The sequence below is a fragment of the Bufo bufo genome, chromosome 6 (genome assembly GCF_905171765.1).
Source record: "Bufo bufo chromosome 6, aBufBuf1.1, whole genome shotgun sequence".
NCBI lineage: Eukaryota > Metazoa > Chordata > Amphibia > Anura > Bufonidae > Bufo > Bufo bufo.
The window spans coordinates 183,496,696-183,514,803 of record NC_053394.1 but is presented as its reverse complement, the minus strand read 5'-3'; the positions used below and the strand labels follow the sequence as shown (position 1 = coordinate 183,514,803).

Genomic DNA, 18,108 nt, shown 5'->3' with positions numbered 1-18,108 from the left:
TGGCTTGGATAAGTAAAAGCGTTCCAAAGTTATTACCAGATAAACTGACATGTCAGATTTGAAAAATGGGGCTCTGGCATTTGGTCCAAACTGCCTGTTGCTTGAAGGGCTTAAAATGGGGTGTCCCAGGTTTTCAATACCGATAGTCTATCCTCAACATAGGTCATCAATATCTGACAGAGGTACAACACCCCGCACCACTGCCAATCAGCAGCTATGGTAACAGAGCTACAAAACGGACAGAGTTGGTTTCTGCGTCAATGAGAGCAGCACTGCAGTATCTAGCTCCATCCAGTACACAGTCGATGGCGCTGTGCAGTTCCGTCGCAGACTTCCAGCGCTACTTGGTAACAGCTAATCAATGGCAGTGCGGAGGGTTGGACCTCCGCCAATCAGATATTGATGATCTATCCTGAGGATAGGACATTAATATTAAAATCCTAAAATACTCCTCAAGCTAGTGTTCTATGTATATACAGTACAGACCAAAAGTTTGGACACACCTTCTCATTCAAAGATTTTTCTTTATTTTCATGACTATGAAAATTGTAGATTCACACTGAAGGCAACAAAACTATGAATTAACACATGTGGAATTATATACATAACAAACAAGTGTGAAACAACTGAAAATATGTCTTATTCTAGGTTCTTCAAAGTAGCCACCTTTTGCTTTGATTACTGCTTTGCACACTCTTGGCATTCTCTTGATGAGCTTCAAGAGGTAGTCCCCTGAAATGGTTTTCACTTCACAGGTGTGCCCTGTCAGGTTTAATAAGTTTCATTTCTTGCCTTATAAATGGGGTTGGGACCATCAGTTGCGTTGAGGAGAAGTCAGGTGGATACACAGCTGATAGTCCTACTGAATAGACTGTTAGAATTTGTATTATGGCAAGAAAAAAGCAGCTAAGTAAAGAAAAACGAGTGGCCATCATTACTTTAAGAAATGAAGGTCAGTCAGTCAGCCGAAAAATTGGGAAAACTTTGAAAGTAAGGGCTATTTGACCATGAAGGAGAGTGATTGGGTGCTGCGCCAGATGACCTGGCCTCCACAGTCACCGGACCTGAACCCAATCGAGATGGTTTGGGGTGAGCTGAACCGCAGAGTGAAGGCAAAAGGGCCAACAAGTGCTAAGCATCTCTGGGAACTCCTTCAAGACTGTTGGAAGACCATTTCAGGGGACTACCTCTTGAAGCAAGAGAATGCCAAGAGTGTGCAAAGCAGTAATCAAAGCAAAAGGTGGCTACTTTGAAGAACCTAGAATATGACATATTTTCAGTTGTTTCACACTTGTTTGTTATGTATATAATTCCACATGTGTTAATTCATAGTTTTGATGCCTTCATAGTCATGAAAATAAAGAAAACTCTTTGAATGAGAAGGTGTGTCCAAACTTTTGGTCTGTACTGTATGTCTTGGTCTGTACTGATCACTTTTTATTAAAATTTTGGTGACCAAAAAAAGGCAAATTGCGCATTTTCATTTTTTCTATTACACTGCACAGGAAAAATATTATGGTATTACTGGGAAAGGGGGTGATTTGAATTTTTACTAGTGTTAATTTTAATATTTGAAATGTAATAATTGTAATAATTTTTTTTCAACATTTTTTTTATATTTTTAGTCCCCTTGAACGTTCAGTGTTCTGATCACTTGCATCATAGACTCCTCCAATCGGGGTACAGAGGGAGCCCAGTCCCTCTGTCTAACCCCACCATGCATCTGAGGAGTTAAATGACCAAAGTGCGAGTTATATCTGGAACCAGCCATTGCAGCCAGGTGCTGGCTGTATAATAATGCCCCATATGGAGCAAAATTACCTCATGAACCTGCTCCACATAAACCCCGCCCACCCATGATGGATAAATCCACTGTACCCATTCAGCTGTTCATAATCTGGGAAGAGTATACTGTACATCTGTTTTTTGGAATATGTAGGCTTTACATACTTGTTTTTCTGAAGTTCTTCCAAATTTGAGGCATTCCACTCTGAACCCTAACAGATGAAAGATAGAGGAGGAAATTAGGAAGCAGAAGAAAACAATAACTAACCCAAAAGCAGCAGCAGTTATTGGTGAAAAATATAGTACAGTACTGAAATTCACTCCAACTTGACAGCACTCCAATAAAATGATCTAAATTAATTCTCTCTCTAATCTATAGAGAATTAACAGATTGGAGTCGGAAAAGATTTTCTTCCCCTAAAGTAGGGAAAATTGGCTTCTACCTCATGGGTATTTTGCCTTCCTCTAGATCAACTTGCAGTATAACAGGCTGAACTAGATTTCAGCCTTATAAACTATGTTAGTACTTTCAAACTGACAGTTTAGAACGGAGTTGGCAGATCACAGAAACCTTCAACCCCTTTGTTTTACCTTCTGCTCTCAATTATTATGGGTGACCAAATGGATTTTATTTTAGTTTAGACAATTTAGACAGACATGTGTTACAGACACAAAAAAGTTTTTTTGTTCACGTAGCGACATCATGGCTTGTTTTTGAGAAAAAAGTTGTACTTTCTAATGATGCCATTTAACCCCTTCAGGACCAGGCGGTTTTCCATTTTTGATTTTCACTCCTTGCCTTCCCAGAGCCATACATTTTTTATTCTTTTTGTTCATGTAGCCATACGAAGGGCCTTTTTTGCAGGACAAATTGTACTTTCTAAAGGAACCAATTAATATTGCATAATATGGAAAACATCAAAATGAGGTGAAATAAAAAAAAAAAAAAAACGCAATTCTGCCACAGTTTTATGGCTTTTATTTTTACAGCATTTCCTATGTGGTAAAACTGACCCATGCCCTTCATTCTGGGTCATTATAGTTGTTGTATGTTTTATTGTGTTTTTCTATTGAAAAAACTTTTTATTTTTATCGCCATATTTTGACCGCCATCACTTTTTATATTGTATGTCTATGGAGGGGTTAAATATCTGCGATCAGCATGTGTAAAACAGCAGAAACCGGATGACTATGGTGCCCTCTGTGCTCAAAAGCGGGTGCCCGCTTTAAAGACTGGACTTCCACCGTACATGTACGGCGGATATACTGAAAGGGTTAATATTGCAGATGCCAGGAAGAAGTTATCAAGTACAAATGCTTAGGCCTCTTTCACACGTCAATGAATCATGAATGTTTTGCTGTCTCTGTTCTCCATGGACAGCACACATACTCTGATTTTAACGGGAAAGATTTATCAACACAGGTGAAAAGGAACAGGCTTAGTTGCCCATAGCAACCAATCAGATTGATCCTTTTATTTTACTGAAGTCTATGGGTCCATGAAAATCAATATCAAAACACGGATGACATTTGTGTTCCGTCAGTGGATTTCGCTGGCAATTGGTAGAAGATGCTCTGAAAATCAATTTTCAGTCTAGCAGTGCACTTAGAGTATGGATGGCACATGGAGGGGAAAAAACTGACACACAGACCAACAAGAGACCTTTCACAGACATCTTCACAGATGAAACATTGACCATACTGTCATGGACATCATCGTGGGTGGACATGTGAAAGAGGCCTTAGAGAGCAATGGACTTCAATTGGGGTACAAAATGTTCCTTTATAAGACCATACCAAATAAAGATAAGGGAAGATCTCTGAGGGTCGGTCCATTTGAGCTAGAATCATGATCATCTCATTATCAATGAACTCTGTGTAGTCCTGTAGAGCACAGTGAGTATGCTGCTCCAGAGCTGTGCGCACCTGCAAAAGAATGGGAGATGACAATCTACTGCAGAGGAAAAGACTACTAACAAGTTGTTGGAGACTGATATTCATGTTTCTTGACTCTCTGTAAAGGATTAACACAAACTGAATAAATGTTGTTCTTGTTTTGATTTAGAGTTGAATATGTAGCATTCCCAGTGCATTCACATTTATGGAAATAAAAGTTATTATAATGATTTTGCAATTTATTTGTTGGTTTTTTTTTAAACTCACTGCTATTTTTTTGAATGCTACATGTGATAAATGTATGTAAAGTGTGAGTTTTTTTAATTACACAAATTTAATTAGTAAAATTGCATCCCAAGTAAAAATTTGTGTGCATGATTTAAAAAAATGGAGTTGCCAACTTAACTTTACATTTATATATACTAATGTGCATTATATGGTGTTTACTAATAGTTTTAGTTCATGTCGTAAACCCTTGCTCAGCAAGCCTCCTATGGACAGAATGGCTGCAGATAGAGAAGCATGTGACCAAAGATGTCATCATGTCTCCCTTATTGAAACAACGTGTATTCCCAAGGTGCAGGTTTGCACAGGAGGCAAGTGTTTCAATGGTGGAGGCATAAACTGAAAATAATGCGGCCAGCTAACCCCTTTAAAAGGAATGTTACTGTACACAGGCAATCCACCATCACTGTCTTCTGCTTGCCCCCTCCCCAACAACAGGAAACTCTAAAGCAAATAACGTTCTCCTCTGCCCCTCCCAATTTTTTTTAAATGTACCTGTTTAGATGTTATATTCTCAAGGTCACTCTCTCTCAAGATGTCTCGTAGCTTCATACGGATGATTTTCTCAGTTTCTTCCCTACACAAAAAGAAAAACCAAACAGTGTAACCTTACAGGAAATAGTTATCAGTAAGCATTCTTCATTTTTACTACCAGTAGAAAATAAACAAAGGGAGCAATTGCCAACTGTATAGCATCAAAAGTCCCAATCCCTGTTTCAGGAAGCCACTGCGCTCAGTGAAGCTATGGTGAGTGATGCAGGCTCCCAGCAGTTTCTAAGGACAGCGCCATACAAGGCATAGTGGCAGTACTTGGTATTGCAAGCTGCAACTGGACCATGTGACTGAAGTACTGTGATGTCACTGGCCTAGAAAGAGGCTGCAGCGCTCAAGGCTTCTTCTAACAGCTGATCGGCGGGGGTCCCGGATGTCGCACCCTGGCAGATCTGATACCGATAACCTATCCTGAGGATACGTGCGTAAAATAAATAAATAAGTCATAAATATATTTTCCTGGATAACTCCTTTAATGGTATTTATCCACATGGGTATAATCATGAGCATATACAATGTGATACATTTCAAAATTATGCCTTAATATTTATAATTGCTGTTTGTCATATTTTTCACTATGGTTATTATCAATTTTTCACTTTTGTCAAAGTTTTTCAGCACCATTACTCTTTTGCACTGACACTTTACCTTATATTGCAGGTTTTTTCAAATTATGTAGACTACTAACTTTTTGGTTCCTGAATATAGTATTACAGAGCGGGACACCCTGTGAAGCGGCAAGTGTTTCAGTAGGAGTAACTGGCTGCACAGGCCGCGCTGCATAGTGGAACGCAACATACTGTAATATATACATTAATTCTTTAAAGGAACCACATATCTATTATTCTATATGGCTGGTATGCACATATACTAATGACAGAATCCGGTACTACCATATATACCTACAATTATAGTTAAAGAGGACCTTTCATTTTTTTTTTATCAATTGAGATAAATACCTTTACTTTCCCGCTGATGCTGCCACCCTACCCGATTTTTTTAAATATCGCTCCTACGCCCCGCTGTGCCCCCCTGCAGTTTTCCCACTCAATAGGCTAATAATGAGTATCGGTACAGGGAGGAGGAGACGCCAGGGTTTCTCAATGGGCGTCTCCTTCTCCATGGCTGTGCCGCAATCCAATCGCAGCGGAGAGCATCATAGCCAGGGAGAAGGTGAGCTTTTTTTTCTCCCTGGCTGTGACTCTCTCCGCTGTGATTGGATCGCGGCACAGCCAGGAAGAAGAAGACACCCATTGAGAAACCTTGGCGTCTCCTCCTCCTCCCTGTACCGATGCTCAGTATTAGCATACTGAGCGGGAAAACTGCAGGGGGGCACACCAGAGCGTAGGAACGATATTATAAAAATAAAATTCAGGCAGGATGGCAGCATCACCAAGTAAGTAAAAGGTATTTATCTCAATTAATAAAAAAACATGAAAGGTCCTCTTTAATTGTTGTGTATAGATTTTGCAGATGTGTAGCACGGCCAATGGTGTGTTGGATATGTACATGCGCTGCGTTCCACTGCGGAACGCAATATTACTGCCATATTCTAAAATGAAAAGTATACTTGTCCCATATCTCAGATTCCCTACATGGGATGTGGGTAACTGCACTAGTTTCTGTAAGTTTATGTATATTTAATTTGATAGCTTGCACTCCAGTGTGAGAAGCATGTATGGGTTTCCACAGTACAGGGGGGTCTTCAAATGAGATATGGCACTGGAAAATTATTCCGGTGAAATCTGCCCTCCAGAAGCCATTTGGTGCTCTTTCCCTTCTGACTCCTGTGGTGCGCCCTAACAGCAGAATATGAGCACATATGGGGTGTTGCCGTATTCAGGAGAAAATTGGTAACAAATTATGGGGTAAATTTTCTCCTGTTACCCCATGTAAAAATAAACAATTTGGACCTAAAGCATAATTTTCTTGTACAATATGTAATTTTTCAGTTTCATGGCTAAGCTTTTCTAACTTCTATGAAATGCCTATTGGGCCAAAGTGCTCACTAGACCTCTTGAATTATTTCTTGGGGGCTGTAGTTTCCAAAATGGGGTAAGGTAATTTTAGGGGGTTTCTACTTAAGGGGTGCATCATGCAGTCTTCAAATGCGACATGTCACCTAAAAATTATTCCAGTGAAATCTGCTCTCCAGAAGCCATTTGGTGCACCTTCCCTTCTGACCCATGTGGTGCACCCATATAGCAGTATACGAGCACATATGGAGTGTTGTTGTATTCAGGAGGAAAATAGGTAACAATTTATTTGGTGAATTTTCTCCTATTACACCTTGTGAAAATAAAAAATTTGGACCTAATTTTCTTGTAAAATATAAAATTTTTCAGTTTCACGGCCAAGTGTTTCTAAATTCCATGAAATGCATATTGGGCCAAAGTGCTCAACACACCCCTTGAAATATTCTTTTGGGGTATAGTTTCCAAAATGGGGTCACTCCTCTGGGATTCTAATTAAGGGGGGCATCAGGCAGTCTTCAAATGTGACATGGCACCTGAAAATTATTCCAGTGAAATCCGCCCTCCAAAAGCCATTTGCTGCTCCTTCCCTTCTGACCTCCTGTGGTGCATCCATATACAGTCCTGATCAAAAGTTTAAGACCACTTGAAAAATGGCAAAAAAATCATATTTAGCATGGCTGGATCTTAACAAGGTAGCGCTTCAACATGCAACAAGAAGAAATGGGAGTGAGACAAAACATTTTTTGAGCATTCAATTTATTGAAAACAGCGAATAAACTGAAACAGGCTGTTTTTCAGCTGATCAAAAGTTTAGGATCACACCTCCCCAAAAAACCTAAACCCCCCCAAAACAGAAATTTCCGGCCTGGGATCCGGATGCATTACCCCCAATGCAAGTCAATAGGGACGGATCCGTTTTCTCTGACACAATCTGCCACAATAGAAAACGGATCCGTCCCCCACTGACTTTCAATGGAATTGCAGATGTTTGTAACAGATGCAGATGTTTGTATTATCAGTAATGGAAGCGTTTTTGCTGGACCCTGCCGGATCCGGCAAAAACGCTAGTGTGAAAGTACCTTAAAGTAATTCATAAAGTAATCCCAGCAAACGTGTTGATTTTTCAATCCATGATATTCTTTTATTCCATGTAATAAGGTGTATTTACAGGACGTGTTTCGGCCCGTCCAGCCTTCCTCAACTGCATGATATCAAATAGTGACATACACATTTATATAAGCACCTAATCCCCATCACTTAATCATGACATCAATTATAAAATTCTTCACACATGTGATCCTTGAAACATATCATTGGATGCACTTATCCTATTGTGACTCAGTTCATCCGAAGGGAGGAAAAGATCCTCCTCTATCAAGTTCTTGGTACCGTAGTCTGAAAGAAAATGCATCCAAATTAAAAACCTTATTAAAATGACATCACCTCAAAGTCCCTATTTAAACCTCTTGGGTATAGAGTGTCCAAGGTATGGATCTAGAAAGCTTCTAGTTTAAGTAGAAGCTTTTTTAAGTCACCTCCCCCTTCTTGGCTGATGTACCCGTTCTATCACCTGATATTTCAACTGAGCAATAGATTGTTTTTGAGTGTGAAAATGGTGTGGGATCAGTAGTAAAAGATTTTTTTTGCATATGGTGGACTTTTGTTTGCTGATGCAATCTTTTACCATCTGCATTGTTTCCCCTATGTATAACAGGCCACAGGGACATTTTATTAAATAAACCACATTCTGGGTATCACATGTTTAGTAACCCTTGATCTCATATGATTTTCCTGTATGCGGGTGATAAAAGTATTGGCCCTTTTGTACACTGCTCAAAAAAATAAAGGGAACACTTAAACAACACAATGTAACTCCAAGTCAATCACACTTCTGTGAAATCAAACTGTCCACTTAGGAAGCAACACTGAGTGACAATCAATTTCACATGCTGTTGTGCAAATGGGATAGACAACAGGTGGAAATTATAGGCAATTAGCAAGACACCCCCAATAAAGGAGTGGTTCTGCAGGTGGTGACCACAGACCACTTCTCAGTTCCTATGCTTCCTGGCTGATGTTTTGGTCACTTTTGAATGCTGGCGGTGCTTTCACTCTAGTGGTAGCATGAGACGGAGTCTACAACCCACACAAGTGGCTCAGGTAGTGCAGCTTATCCAGGATGGCACATCAATGCGAGCTGTGGCAAGAAGGTTTGCTGTGTCTGTCAGCGTAGTGTCCAGAGCATGGAGCCGCTACCAGGAGACAGGCCAGTACATCAGGAGACGTGGAGGAGGCCGTAGGAGGGCAACAACCCAGCAGCAGGACCGCTACCTCCGCCTTTGTGCAAGGAGGAACAGGAGGAGCACTGCCAGAGCCCTGCAAAATGACCTCCAGCAGGCCACAAATGTGCATGTGTCTGCTCAAACGGTCAGAAACAGACTCCATGAGGGTGATATGAGGGCCCGACGTCCACAGGTGGGGGTTGTGCTTACAGCCCAACACCGTGCAGGACGTTTGGCATTTGCCAGAGAACACCAAGATTGGCAAATTCGCCACTGGCGCCCTGTGCTCTTCACAGATGAAAGCCGGTTCACACTGAGCACATGTGACAGACGTGACAGAGTCTGGAGACGCCGTGGAGAACGTTCTGCTGCCTACAACATCCTCCAGCATGACCGGTTTGGCATTGGGTCAGTAATGGTGTGGGGTGGCATTTCTTTGGAGGGCCGCACAGCCCTCCATGTACTCGCCAGAGGTAGCCTGACTGCCATTAAGTACAGAGATGAGATCCTCAGACCCCTTGTGAGACCATATGCTGGTGCGGTTGGCCCTGGGTTCCTCCTAATGCAAGACAATGCCAGACCTCATGTGGCTGGAGTGTGTCAGCAGTTCCTGCAAGACGAAGGCATTGATGCTATGGACTGGCCCACCCGTTCCCCAGACCTGAATCCAATTGAGCACATCTGGGACATCATGTCTCGCTCTATCCACCAACATCACGTTGCACCACAGACTGTCCACTAGTTGGCAGATGCTTTAGTCCAGGTCTGGGAGGAGATCCCTCAGGAGACCGTCCGCCACCTCATCAGGAGCATGCACAGGCGTTGTAGGGAGGTCATACAGGCACGTGGAGGCCACACACACTACTGAGCCTCATTTTGACTTGTTTTAAGGACATTACATCAAAGTTGGATCAGCCTGTAGTGTGTTTTTCCACTTTAATTTTGAGTGTGACTCCAAATCCAGACCTCCATGGGTTGAAAAATTTGATTTCCATTATTTTATTTTTGTGTGATTTTGTTGTCAGCACATTCAACTATGTAAAGAACAAAGTATTTCAGAAGAATATTTAATTAACTCAGATCTAGGATGTGTTATTTTTGTGTTCCCTTTTTTTGAGCAGTGTACATTGCTATGTTGCATACAGTGCAAACAGGGAAATGTTCCACTCTTTTGACATCTTAAGGTCTGTTGTATTCCTTCTCTTTTAGTACTACCAATATCTGCCCGTACCAACTGATCCCTCAAATTGGGGCTACACTTATTACAAATAATTTTTTAAAATTCTTCTATCATTGGGTATGATTTGCCTAAAAGGTGCCAGTGTTTACGTACTCGAAATAGTGATTATAGGGGTGGTATTTATGTACAAATGCTATTCGATTATTCTTTTTATTTCTTACACTGGGAACCAATTGATCTTTCAAACCATAGGTTTTTACAAAGTGTTGTTTGAGGTCAAGAATAATATGAAAGATCAATTGGTTCCCAGTGTAAGAAATAAAAATAATAATCAAATAGCATTTATACATAAATACCACCCCTATAATAACTATTTCGATAACATAGTACGTAATCAAAATAGTTATTATAGGGGTGGTATTTATGTATAAATGCTATTTGATTATTATTTTTATTTCTTACACTGGGAACCAATTGATCTTTCATATTATTCTTGACCTCAGACAACACTTTGTAAAAACCTATGGTTTGAAAGATCAATTGGTTCCCAGTGTAAGAAATAAAAAGAATAATCGAATAGCATTTGTACATAAATACCACCCCTATAATCACTATTTCGAGTACGTAAACACTGGCACCTTTTAGGCAAATCAAACCTAATGATAGAAGAATTTTAAAAAATTATTTGTAATAAGTGTAGCCCCAATTTGAGGGATCAGTTGGTACGGGCAGATATTGGTAGTACTAAAAGAGAAGGAATACAACAGACCTTAAGATGTCAAAAGAGTGGAACATTTCCCTGTTTGCACTGTATGCAACGTAAAAAAGGGCCAATACTTTTATCACCCGCATACAGGGAAATCATATAAGATCAAGGGTTACTACACATGTGATACCCAGAATGTGGTTTATTTAATAAAATGTCCCTGTGGCCTGTTATACATAGGGGAAATAATGCAGATGGTAAAAGATTGCATCAGCAAACAAAAGTCCACCATACGCAAGAAAAATCTTTCTGGATCCATACCTTGGACACTCTATACCCAAGAGGTTTAAATAGAAACTATGAGGTGATGTCATTTTAATAAGGTTTTTAAGTTGGATGCATTTTCTTTCAGACTACGGTACCAAGAACTTGATAGAGGAGGATCTTTTCTTCCCTTCGGATGAACTGAGTCACAATAGGATAAGTGCATCCAATGATATGTTGCAAGGATCACATGTGTAAAGCATTTTCTAATTGATGATGTCATGATTAAGTGATGGGGATTAGGTGCTTATATAAATGTGTATGTCACTATTTGATATTATGCAGTTGAGGAAGGCTGGACGGGCCGAAACGCGTCCTGTAAATACACCTTATTACATGGAATAAAAGAATATCATGGATTGAAAAGTCAACACGCTTGCTGGTATTACTTTCTGAATTGTTTGATGGGGACTGCCCCTTCCCGTGCAATGTAATTGGAGGATCGTGAGCTGTCTGACCTAAGTACAAGAGGCAAAACATGACTTACCTGTATTTTTCACCCCATAAGACGCACTTTTTCCCCCCAAAAGTTGGGGAAAAATGCCCCTGCGTCTTATGGGGCGAATGCTGCCATTTTACATCGCAGACTGCGATGCATCAGCTGGAGGGGGAGGGAGGAGGGGCCAGTGTCATGCAAAGGCGGCGGGGCCGATGCGGTCACTGTACTACGGCCCTGCCGCTCATTCACTTCCTTAATGCTCCGGCGCAGCACGGCAGTGCACGGCGAGAGCTGCCGGACTAAAAGACATGCAGGACTTTTAGTCAGGCGGCCTTTCGCCGTGCTGCGCTGGAGCTCAGCCTCCATCCCCATTATAGTCAATGAAGACGGAGCGGCGGTCCGGCGGCACGGCGAAATAGCGGAAGGACAGATCCGACATGGTGAACAGCCTGTCGGATCCGTCCTGCCGCAAGTGTGAAAGTACCCTTACTAAATGTCCTGTAGCAAACAGAGCAGAGCGGGCGGCCGGCCGTAACTCACTGATGTCACGTGCCTGCGCCGCCTACTTTATGAATGAAGGCGCAGGCACGTGACATCAGTGAGTTACGGCCGGCTGCCCGACCTGCTCTGCCTTCTACAGGACATTTAGTAAGTAGTAAAGATGGGGCTAGGGATCGGAACTTCAATTAAAGTTATTATTATAAAAGGTTTAGGCAATAAAGCAGTGAGTGAGCGGCGGGGCCGGAGTACAGTGACCCCACCGGCCCCTCCCACAGGTTTAGCTCCGGTATATTAGGGCATCTGTGGATGCCACTATTATGGGGTGGGGATCTGTGGGTGACACATATATAGCAGTGCCACCCACAGATCATCCCCCCCATAACAGTGCCACCCACAGATCATCCCCCCCATAACAGTGCCAACCACAGATCATCCCCCCCATAACAGTGCCACCCACATCTGTGGATGGCACTATTATGGGGGGGGGGGGGGTGATCTGTGGATGCCACTGTTATGGTGGGGGAGATCTGTGGATGGCACTGTTATGGGGGGGGTGATCTGTGGATGGCACTGTTATGGGGGGGGTGATCTGTGGATGGCACTGTTATGGGGGGGTGATCTGTGGATGGCACTGTTATGGGGGGGTGATCTGTAGATGGCACTGTTACGGGGGGGGGGGAATCTGTGGATGGCACTGTTATGGGGGGTGGATCTGTGGATGGCACTGCTATATATGTGTCACCCACAGATCCCCACCCCATAACAGTGTCATTCACATATCCCCCATCCCATAATAGTGGCATCCACAAATGCCCTAATATACCGGAGCTAAACCTGTGGGAGGGGCCGGTGGCATGCAAATGCGGCGGGCCGATGCGGTCACTGTACTCCGGCCCCGTCGCTCACTCACTGCTTTATTGACTAAACCTTTTATAATAATAACTTTAATTGAAGTTCCGATCCCCAGCCCCATCTGTACTACTTACTAAATGTCCTGTAGCAGGCAGAGCAGGGCGGGCGGGCGGGCGGCCGTAACTCACTGATGTCACGTGCCTGCGCCGCCTACTTTATGAATAAAGTACACTCTCACCCCCTGAAGAAGCTTACGCGAAACGTGCGTTGGGGCTCTGTTGGTTCACCACTCAGGTATTTACTGTATGGCTTTTTTATGGCTATTTCTATGTGATTTACTCATGCACTTTGTCATTCTCTGCACTATGCACTTTATATCTTGGCATGCATTGTACCTCACCCTGATCTAGGCCTGTTAGCCTTGGCTAGGTTTTATATATGTGATATTTGGCTTGGTGCCATCCGTATATATTTTAGGATATTTTCATCATCTCTCTAGCCTTGATATGTTCTGTTATCCAGTGGTGCTCCATTATTCTGAGTGCTCCCCACCGACCATTGTATTGTGTTTTTATGTACATTTTAATACATTTTGTCTCTTGTTGAGACTAATAAAGTTTACATCCATCATTATTTGTGCTAGCCTTGTTTCTCTTTTGGTGTTACATCGTACGTGCAGGCTTAGCACGTGTACTCACATTCCTTGTGAGTCATTCTCCATTGGTGATATTACTAAATGTCCTGTAGCAGGCAGAGCAGGGCGGGCGGCCGGCCGTAACTCACTGATGTCACGTGCCTGCGCCGCCTACTTTTGGCGGCGCAGGCACGTGACATCAGTGGGTTACGACCGGCCGCCCGCCCTGCTCTGCCTGCTACAGGACATTTAGTAAGTAGTACAGATGGGGCTGGGGATCGGAACTTCAATTAAAGTTATTATTATAAAAGGTTTAGGCATTAAGGAAGTGAGTGAGCGGTGGGGCCGGAGTACAGTGACCGCACCGGCCCCGCCGCATTTGCATGCCACCGGCCCCTCCTCCCTCTCCCCTCCAGCTGATACATCGCAGACTGCGATGTAAAATGGCAGCATTCGCCCCATAAGACGCAAGAGCATTTCCCCCCTACTTTTGGGGGGGGGGGGGGGGGAGTGCGTCTTATAGGGCGAAAAATACGGTAATAAGTAGGGACTCCCCTGCATAACAGAAATGGGACGGATCCTTTATGCTGGCCATAGACTTCTATTATGACGGAATGAATAACGGAATGCATCTAAAGGCATTCAGTCACAGAATTGCGTTATGGTCCGTGGTAATGGAATCCATAACGCAATTCTGCTTTTACCATCAAATGAAGCGCAAACGAATTTCAAACTTATTAACAGACTGTTACAAAAGGTGTGAGGATCCTGCCCGGGGGAATGAGACCACAGGTCAGGGTGAAACCTGCTCATCTGGTAGTGTGGTGGCAGCATGCTCTAGAACAGATCTCTTCTCAGTTAAAGGATAACTGTCACATTTAGACCCCAATTTCAATTTTCATATATGTAGTTACTAATAACATGATATTCCAGAATCAATTACTATTAGACTGACTTACCCCATATTTAATAAGATTCAGCCCTTAGCAACCAGCCTGCATAAAAGTGCAATTTCACTATTCAGTTAAGATGGCCGCCACTGCCTTCAGCCTGAGGCTAATCCCGCCTGCCCTCACTAGCCAGTAACAATAGCCCCCCAAAAGTGTCAGTAACCAGAGCCCTCCCCCCTAAAGGGTTAATCTCCAGCAGCACAAAGGGGTCCTCTTACCACATGTTGCTTTCATTTATACACTGAGCAGATCGCAGATCTCCCTTCCCTGTTGTGCGCTGCTTCAACTCCGCATTCTCCAGCTCTGCTGAGTGAGGGAGCGTCTGCCAAGCGCAGGGACAGGGAGAAGTGCACACAGCCCAGGCACTTATCAGCTGCTGGGGAGGACCTGGCTTTAATCATTTACTTACAGTCCCTGGATGTCAGCTGCGTGCTTCTGCGTCCTTCAACAGATAGACGGACCATGCCTAGCAACCCTATTTTAAGCACAGGTAAAAGTAGGCAGTACAGGGAACAAAAATGTGGAATTAAGGGGTAATTGAATACACAGTGAAAAGTTGAAAAAGGTGATATTACCATAATCCAATACTCTAAAAAAAATTAAATACGACAGTTATCCTTTAAGTGCCCTATACTATATTTCATTCAAAAGTAAGAGATTGGTTCAATTTTGTGGTCAAATCATGCCCCTGTAACGCTCTTATTGGCCAAATCAAATCCAGCACCTTCTTGGCATCTTGGAGAATATACAGTCCTGATCAAAAGTTTAAAGAGGACCTTTCACTTGTAAAAACAATTTGAACTAAGTATGCTGACATATACAGCGGCACCCAGGGATCTCACTGCACTTACCATTATCCCCGGGCGCCGCTCCGTTCTCCCGTTATGCCCTCCGGTACCTTCGCTCTGTAAGTTATAGTAGGCGGTGTCTGCCCTTGTCCTGTGGGCGTCTCCTTCTCCTAGGATGTAGCGCTGGCCAATCGCAGCGCACAGCTCACAGCCTGGGAGTTTTTTTTCTCCCAGGCTGTGAGCTGTGCGCTGCGATTGGCCAGCGCTGCATCCTAGGAGAAGGAGACGCCCACAGGACAAGGGCAGACACCGCCTACTATAACTTAGAGAAAAGGTACCGGAGGGCATAACGGGAGAACGGAGCGGCGCCCAGGGATAATAGTAAGTGCAGTGAGACCCCCGGGTGCCGCTCTCCATGGCAGCATACTTAGTTCACATTGTTTTTACAAGTGAAAGGTCCTCTTTAAGACCACTTGAAAAATGGCAAAAAATCATATTTAGCATGGCTGGATCTTAACAAGGTTCCAAGTAGAGCTTCAACATGCAACAAGAAGAAATGGGAGTGAGACAAAACATTTTTTGAGCATTCAATTTAATGAAAACAACTAATAAACTGAAACAGGTTGTTTTTCAGCTGATCAAAAGTATAGGACCACATGCCTTTAAAAGGCCAAATCTGTGCAAAGATGTGGATTCATTGTCATTTTCTGTCAGGTAGTCACACGTTGTGATGGCAAACGCAAAAAAACTCTCCCTTTTTGAACGTGGTTGGGTTGTTAAACTGCAGGGTCTCTCACAGCACGCCATCACTGCTGAGGTAAGACGCAGTAAGACAGTCATTTGGAATTTCTTAAATTCTTAAATGATCCTGAGGGTTATGGAACAAAAAAACAGCACTGAGCCGGAGGTTCCAATTGGCTGTCCGTCAAGACACTGGACGATCCTCGACCCAAATTAAGGCCCTTACTGGTGCTGACTGCAGCCCCATAACCATCAGAGACTGAAGGGCTTCAAAAACAAAAAACGTCTCCTTGAACGCCACAGAACTGCTTATTTGGACTTTGCAAGAGAGCACCAAACATGGGACATTCAAAGGTGGAAGAAAGTTTTATTCTCTGATGAGAAAAAATGTAACCTTGATGGTCCTGATGGTTTCCAACATTACTGGCATGACAAGCAGATCCCATCTGAGATGTTTTCTACGCGCCACAGTGGAGGGGGCGCCATAATGGTCTGGGGTGCTTTTTCCTTCAGTGGAACAATGGAGCTTCAGGAAGTGAAGGGGTGTCAAACAGCCGCTGGCTATGTCCAGATGTTGCAGAGAGCATTCCTCATGACTGAGGGCCCTCATCTGTGTGGTAACGACTGGGTTTTTCAACAGGACAACGATACAGTACACAATGCCTGCAGGACAAGGGCCTTCTTCCAGGAGAATAACATCACTCTTTTGGCCCATCCTGCGTGTTCCCCTGATCTAAATCCAATTGAGAACCTTTGGGGATGGATGGCAAGGGAAGTTTGCAAAAATGGACAACAGTTCCAGACAGATGGCCTTTGTGCGGCCATCTTCACCAATTGGAGAAATGTTCCCACTCACCTCATGGAAACGCTTGCATCAAGCATGCCGAAACAAATTTTTGAAGTGATAAACAATAACGGCGGAGCTACTCATTACTGAGTTCATGTTTGGAAGTTGGATTTCTGTTTTGGGGGGGGTTTCGTTTTTTTTTTTTGGAGGTGTGGTCCTAAACTTTTGATCAGCTGAAAAACAGCCTGTTTCAGTTTATTCGCTGTTTTCAATAAATTGAATGCTCAAAAAATGTTTTGTCTCACTCCCATTTCTTCTTGTTGCATGTTGAAGCTCTACTTGGAACCTTGTTAAGATCCAGCCATGCTAAATATGATTTTTTGCCATTTTTCAAGTGGTCTTAAACTTTTGATCAGGACTGTATAATGTTCCATATAGAATTCAAGGACTAAATTGTGTGTGACCTCTTTTTTTGAACTTAGAGTTGTGTCACTTCAGCAAATAGCATTTATTATGTAGAGAAATTTAGTACAAGCCACTTACGTATTGTGATAATCCATATTTCTTCCTTTGCTGGCTGGATTCATTTTTCTATCCTATTACACACTGCTCATTTCCATGGTTACGACCACACTGCAATCCAGCAGTGGTGGCCATGCTTGCACACTATAGAAAAAAAAAATAATCACCAGGCTATGAGAGCTCCCACAGCCCCTGCCACCTGAGATGTTGGTGCTTTTTCCTATAGCGTGCAAGCACGGCCACTGCTGATGGATTGCAAGGGCAAAGGAGAGCACCAGAGCATGAACTGCTACGATGCTCAAGTCAGGGGGGCTGCCTGGGTGAAAATGGAGGTATGTCCGGGTTCAGCTCTGAACCCGGACAACCCCTTTAACTTTCTCTACATAATAAATATTATTTGCTGAAATAACACAAACCCTTTAATTGCCAGACAGTATCAAATTCTTTAGTGCTATGGAATGCCTATAAGGCTATCATAAATGTTTATCAAGTATTTCTCTATTGCTAGAAAGAATAGAAAAAGAGACATTAATACTCTCTTACTTTGAGAATCTAAATGCTGAATCTGCTGAATGAAATGGGGACAGGGGCAGCACTCTAGTTTGTTGCAAATAAACGCTAATCTTTAATCCAGATGCATCTGTATTAAATAGTAGCATTTATTTGCAACAATTTGGAGTGTAGCCCCTGTCCCTGTTTCTTTTGGACTATCCACAGATGGGGCGAGTTGAAGCGTGCACCCGCACATTAGCTACTGGGAGTGCTGTCTGCTGCATACATTTGTCTACTCTAAAATAAGAAATCACAATCTGACTCTTATGTTTTGGAGTTAGTCACTTTAACCCCTTCTACCCCGGGCCAGTTTTCGCTCTTCTGCCCAGTCCATTTTTTGCAAATCTGACATGTGT

The 18,108-nt window shown here is 42.9% G+C and overlaps 1 protein-coding gene across 2 annotated transcripts in view; it reads right to left on the bottom strand.

Moving 5' to 3' along the window:
- LOC121004318 (protein phosphatase Slingshot homolog) overlaps nucleotides 1-18,108 on the bottom strand; it is a 230,107-nt gene that overhangs the window by 141,052 nt on the left and 70,947 nt on the right. For both annotated transcript variants that reach the window (XM_040436503.1, XM_040436504.1), the window contains exons 8-10: nucleotides 4,462-4,543; nucleotides 3,583-3,711; nucleotides 1,951-1,997 (exon numbers count right to left, since the gene is read on the bottom strand). In XM_040436503.1, the coding sequence (XP_040292437.1) occupies nucleotides 1,951-1,997; nucleotides 3,583-3,711; nucleotides 4,462-4,543 (258 nt within the window). The remainder of the gene's footprint in view (nucleotides 1-1,950; nucleotides 1,998-3,582; nucleotides 3,712-4,461; nucleotides 4,544-18,108) is intronic.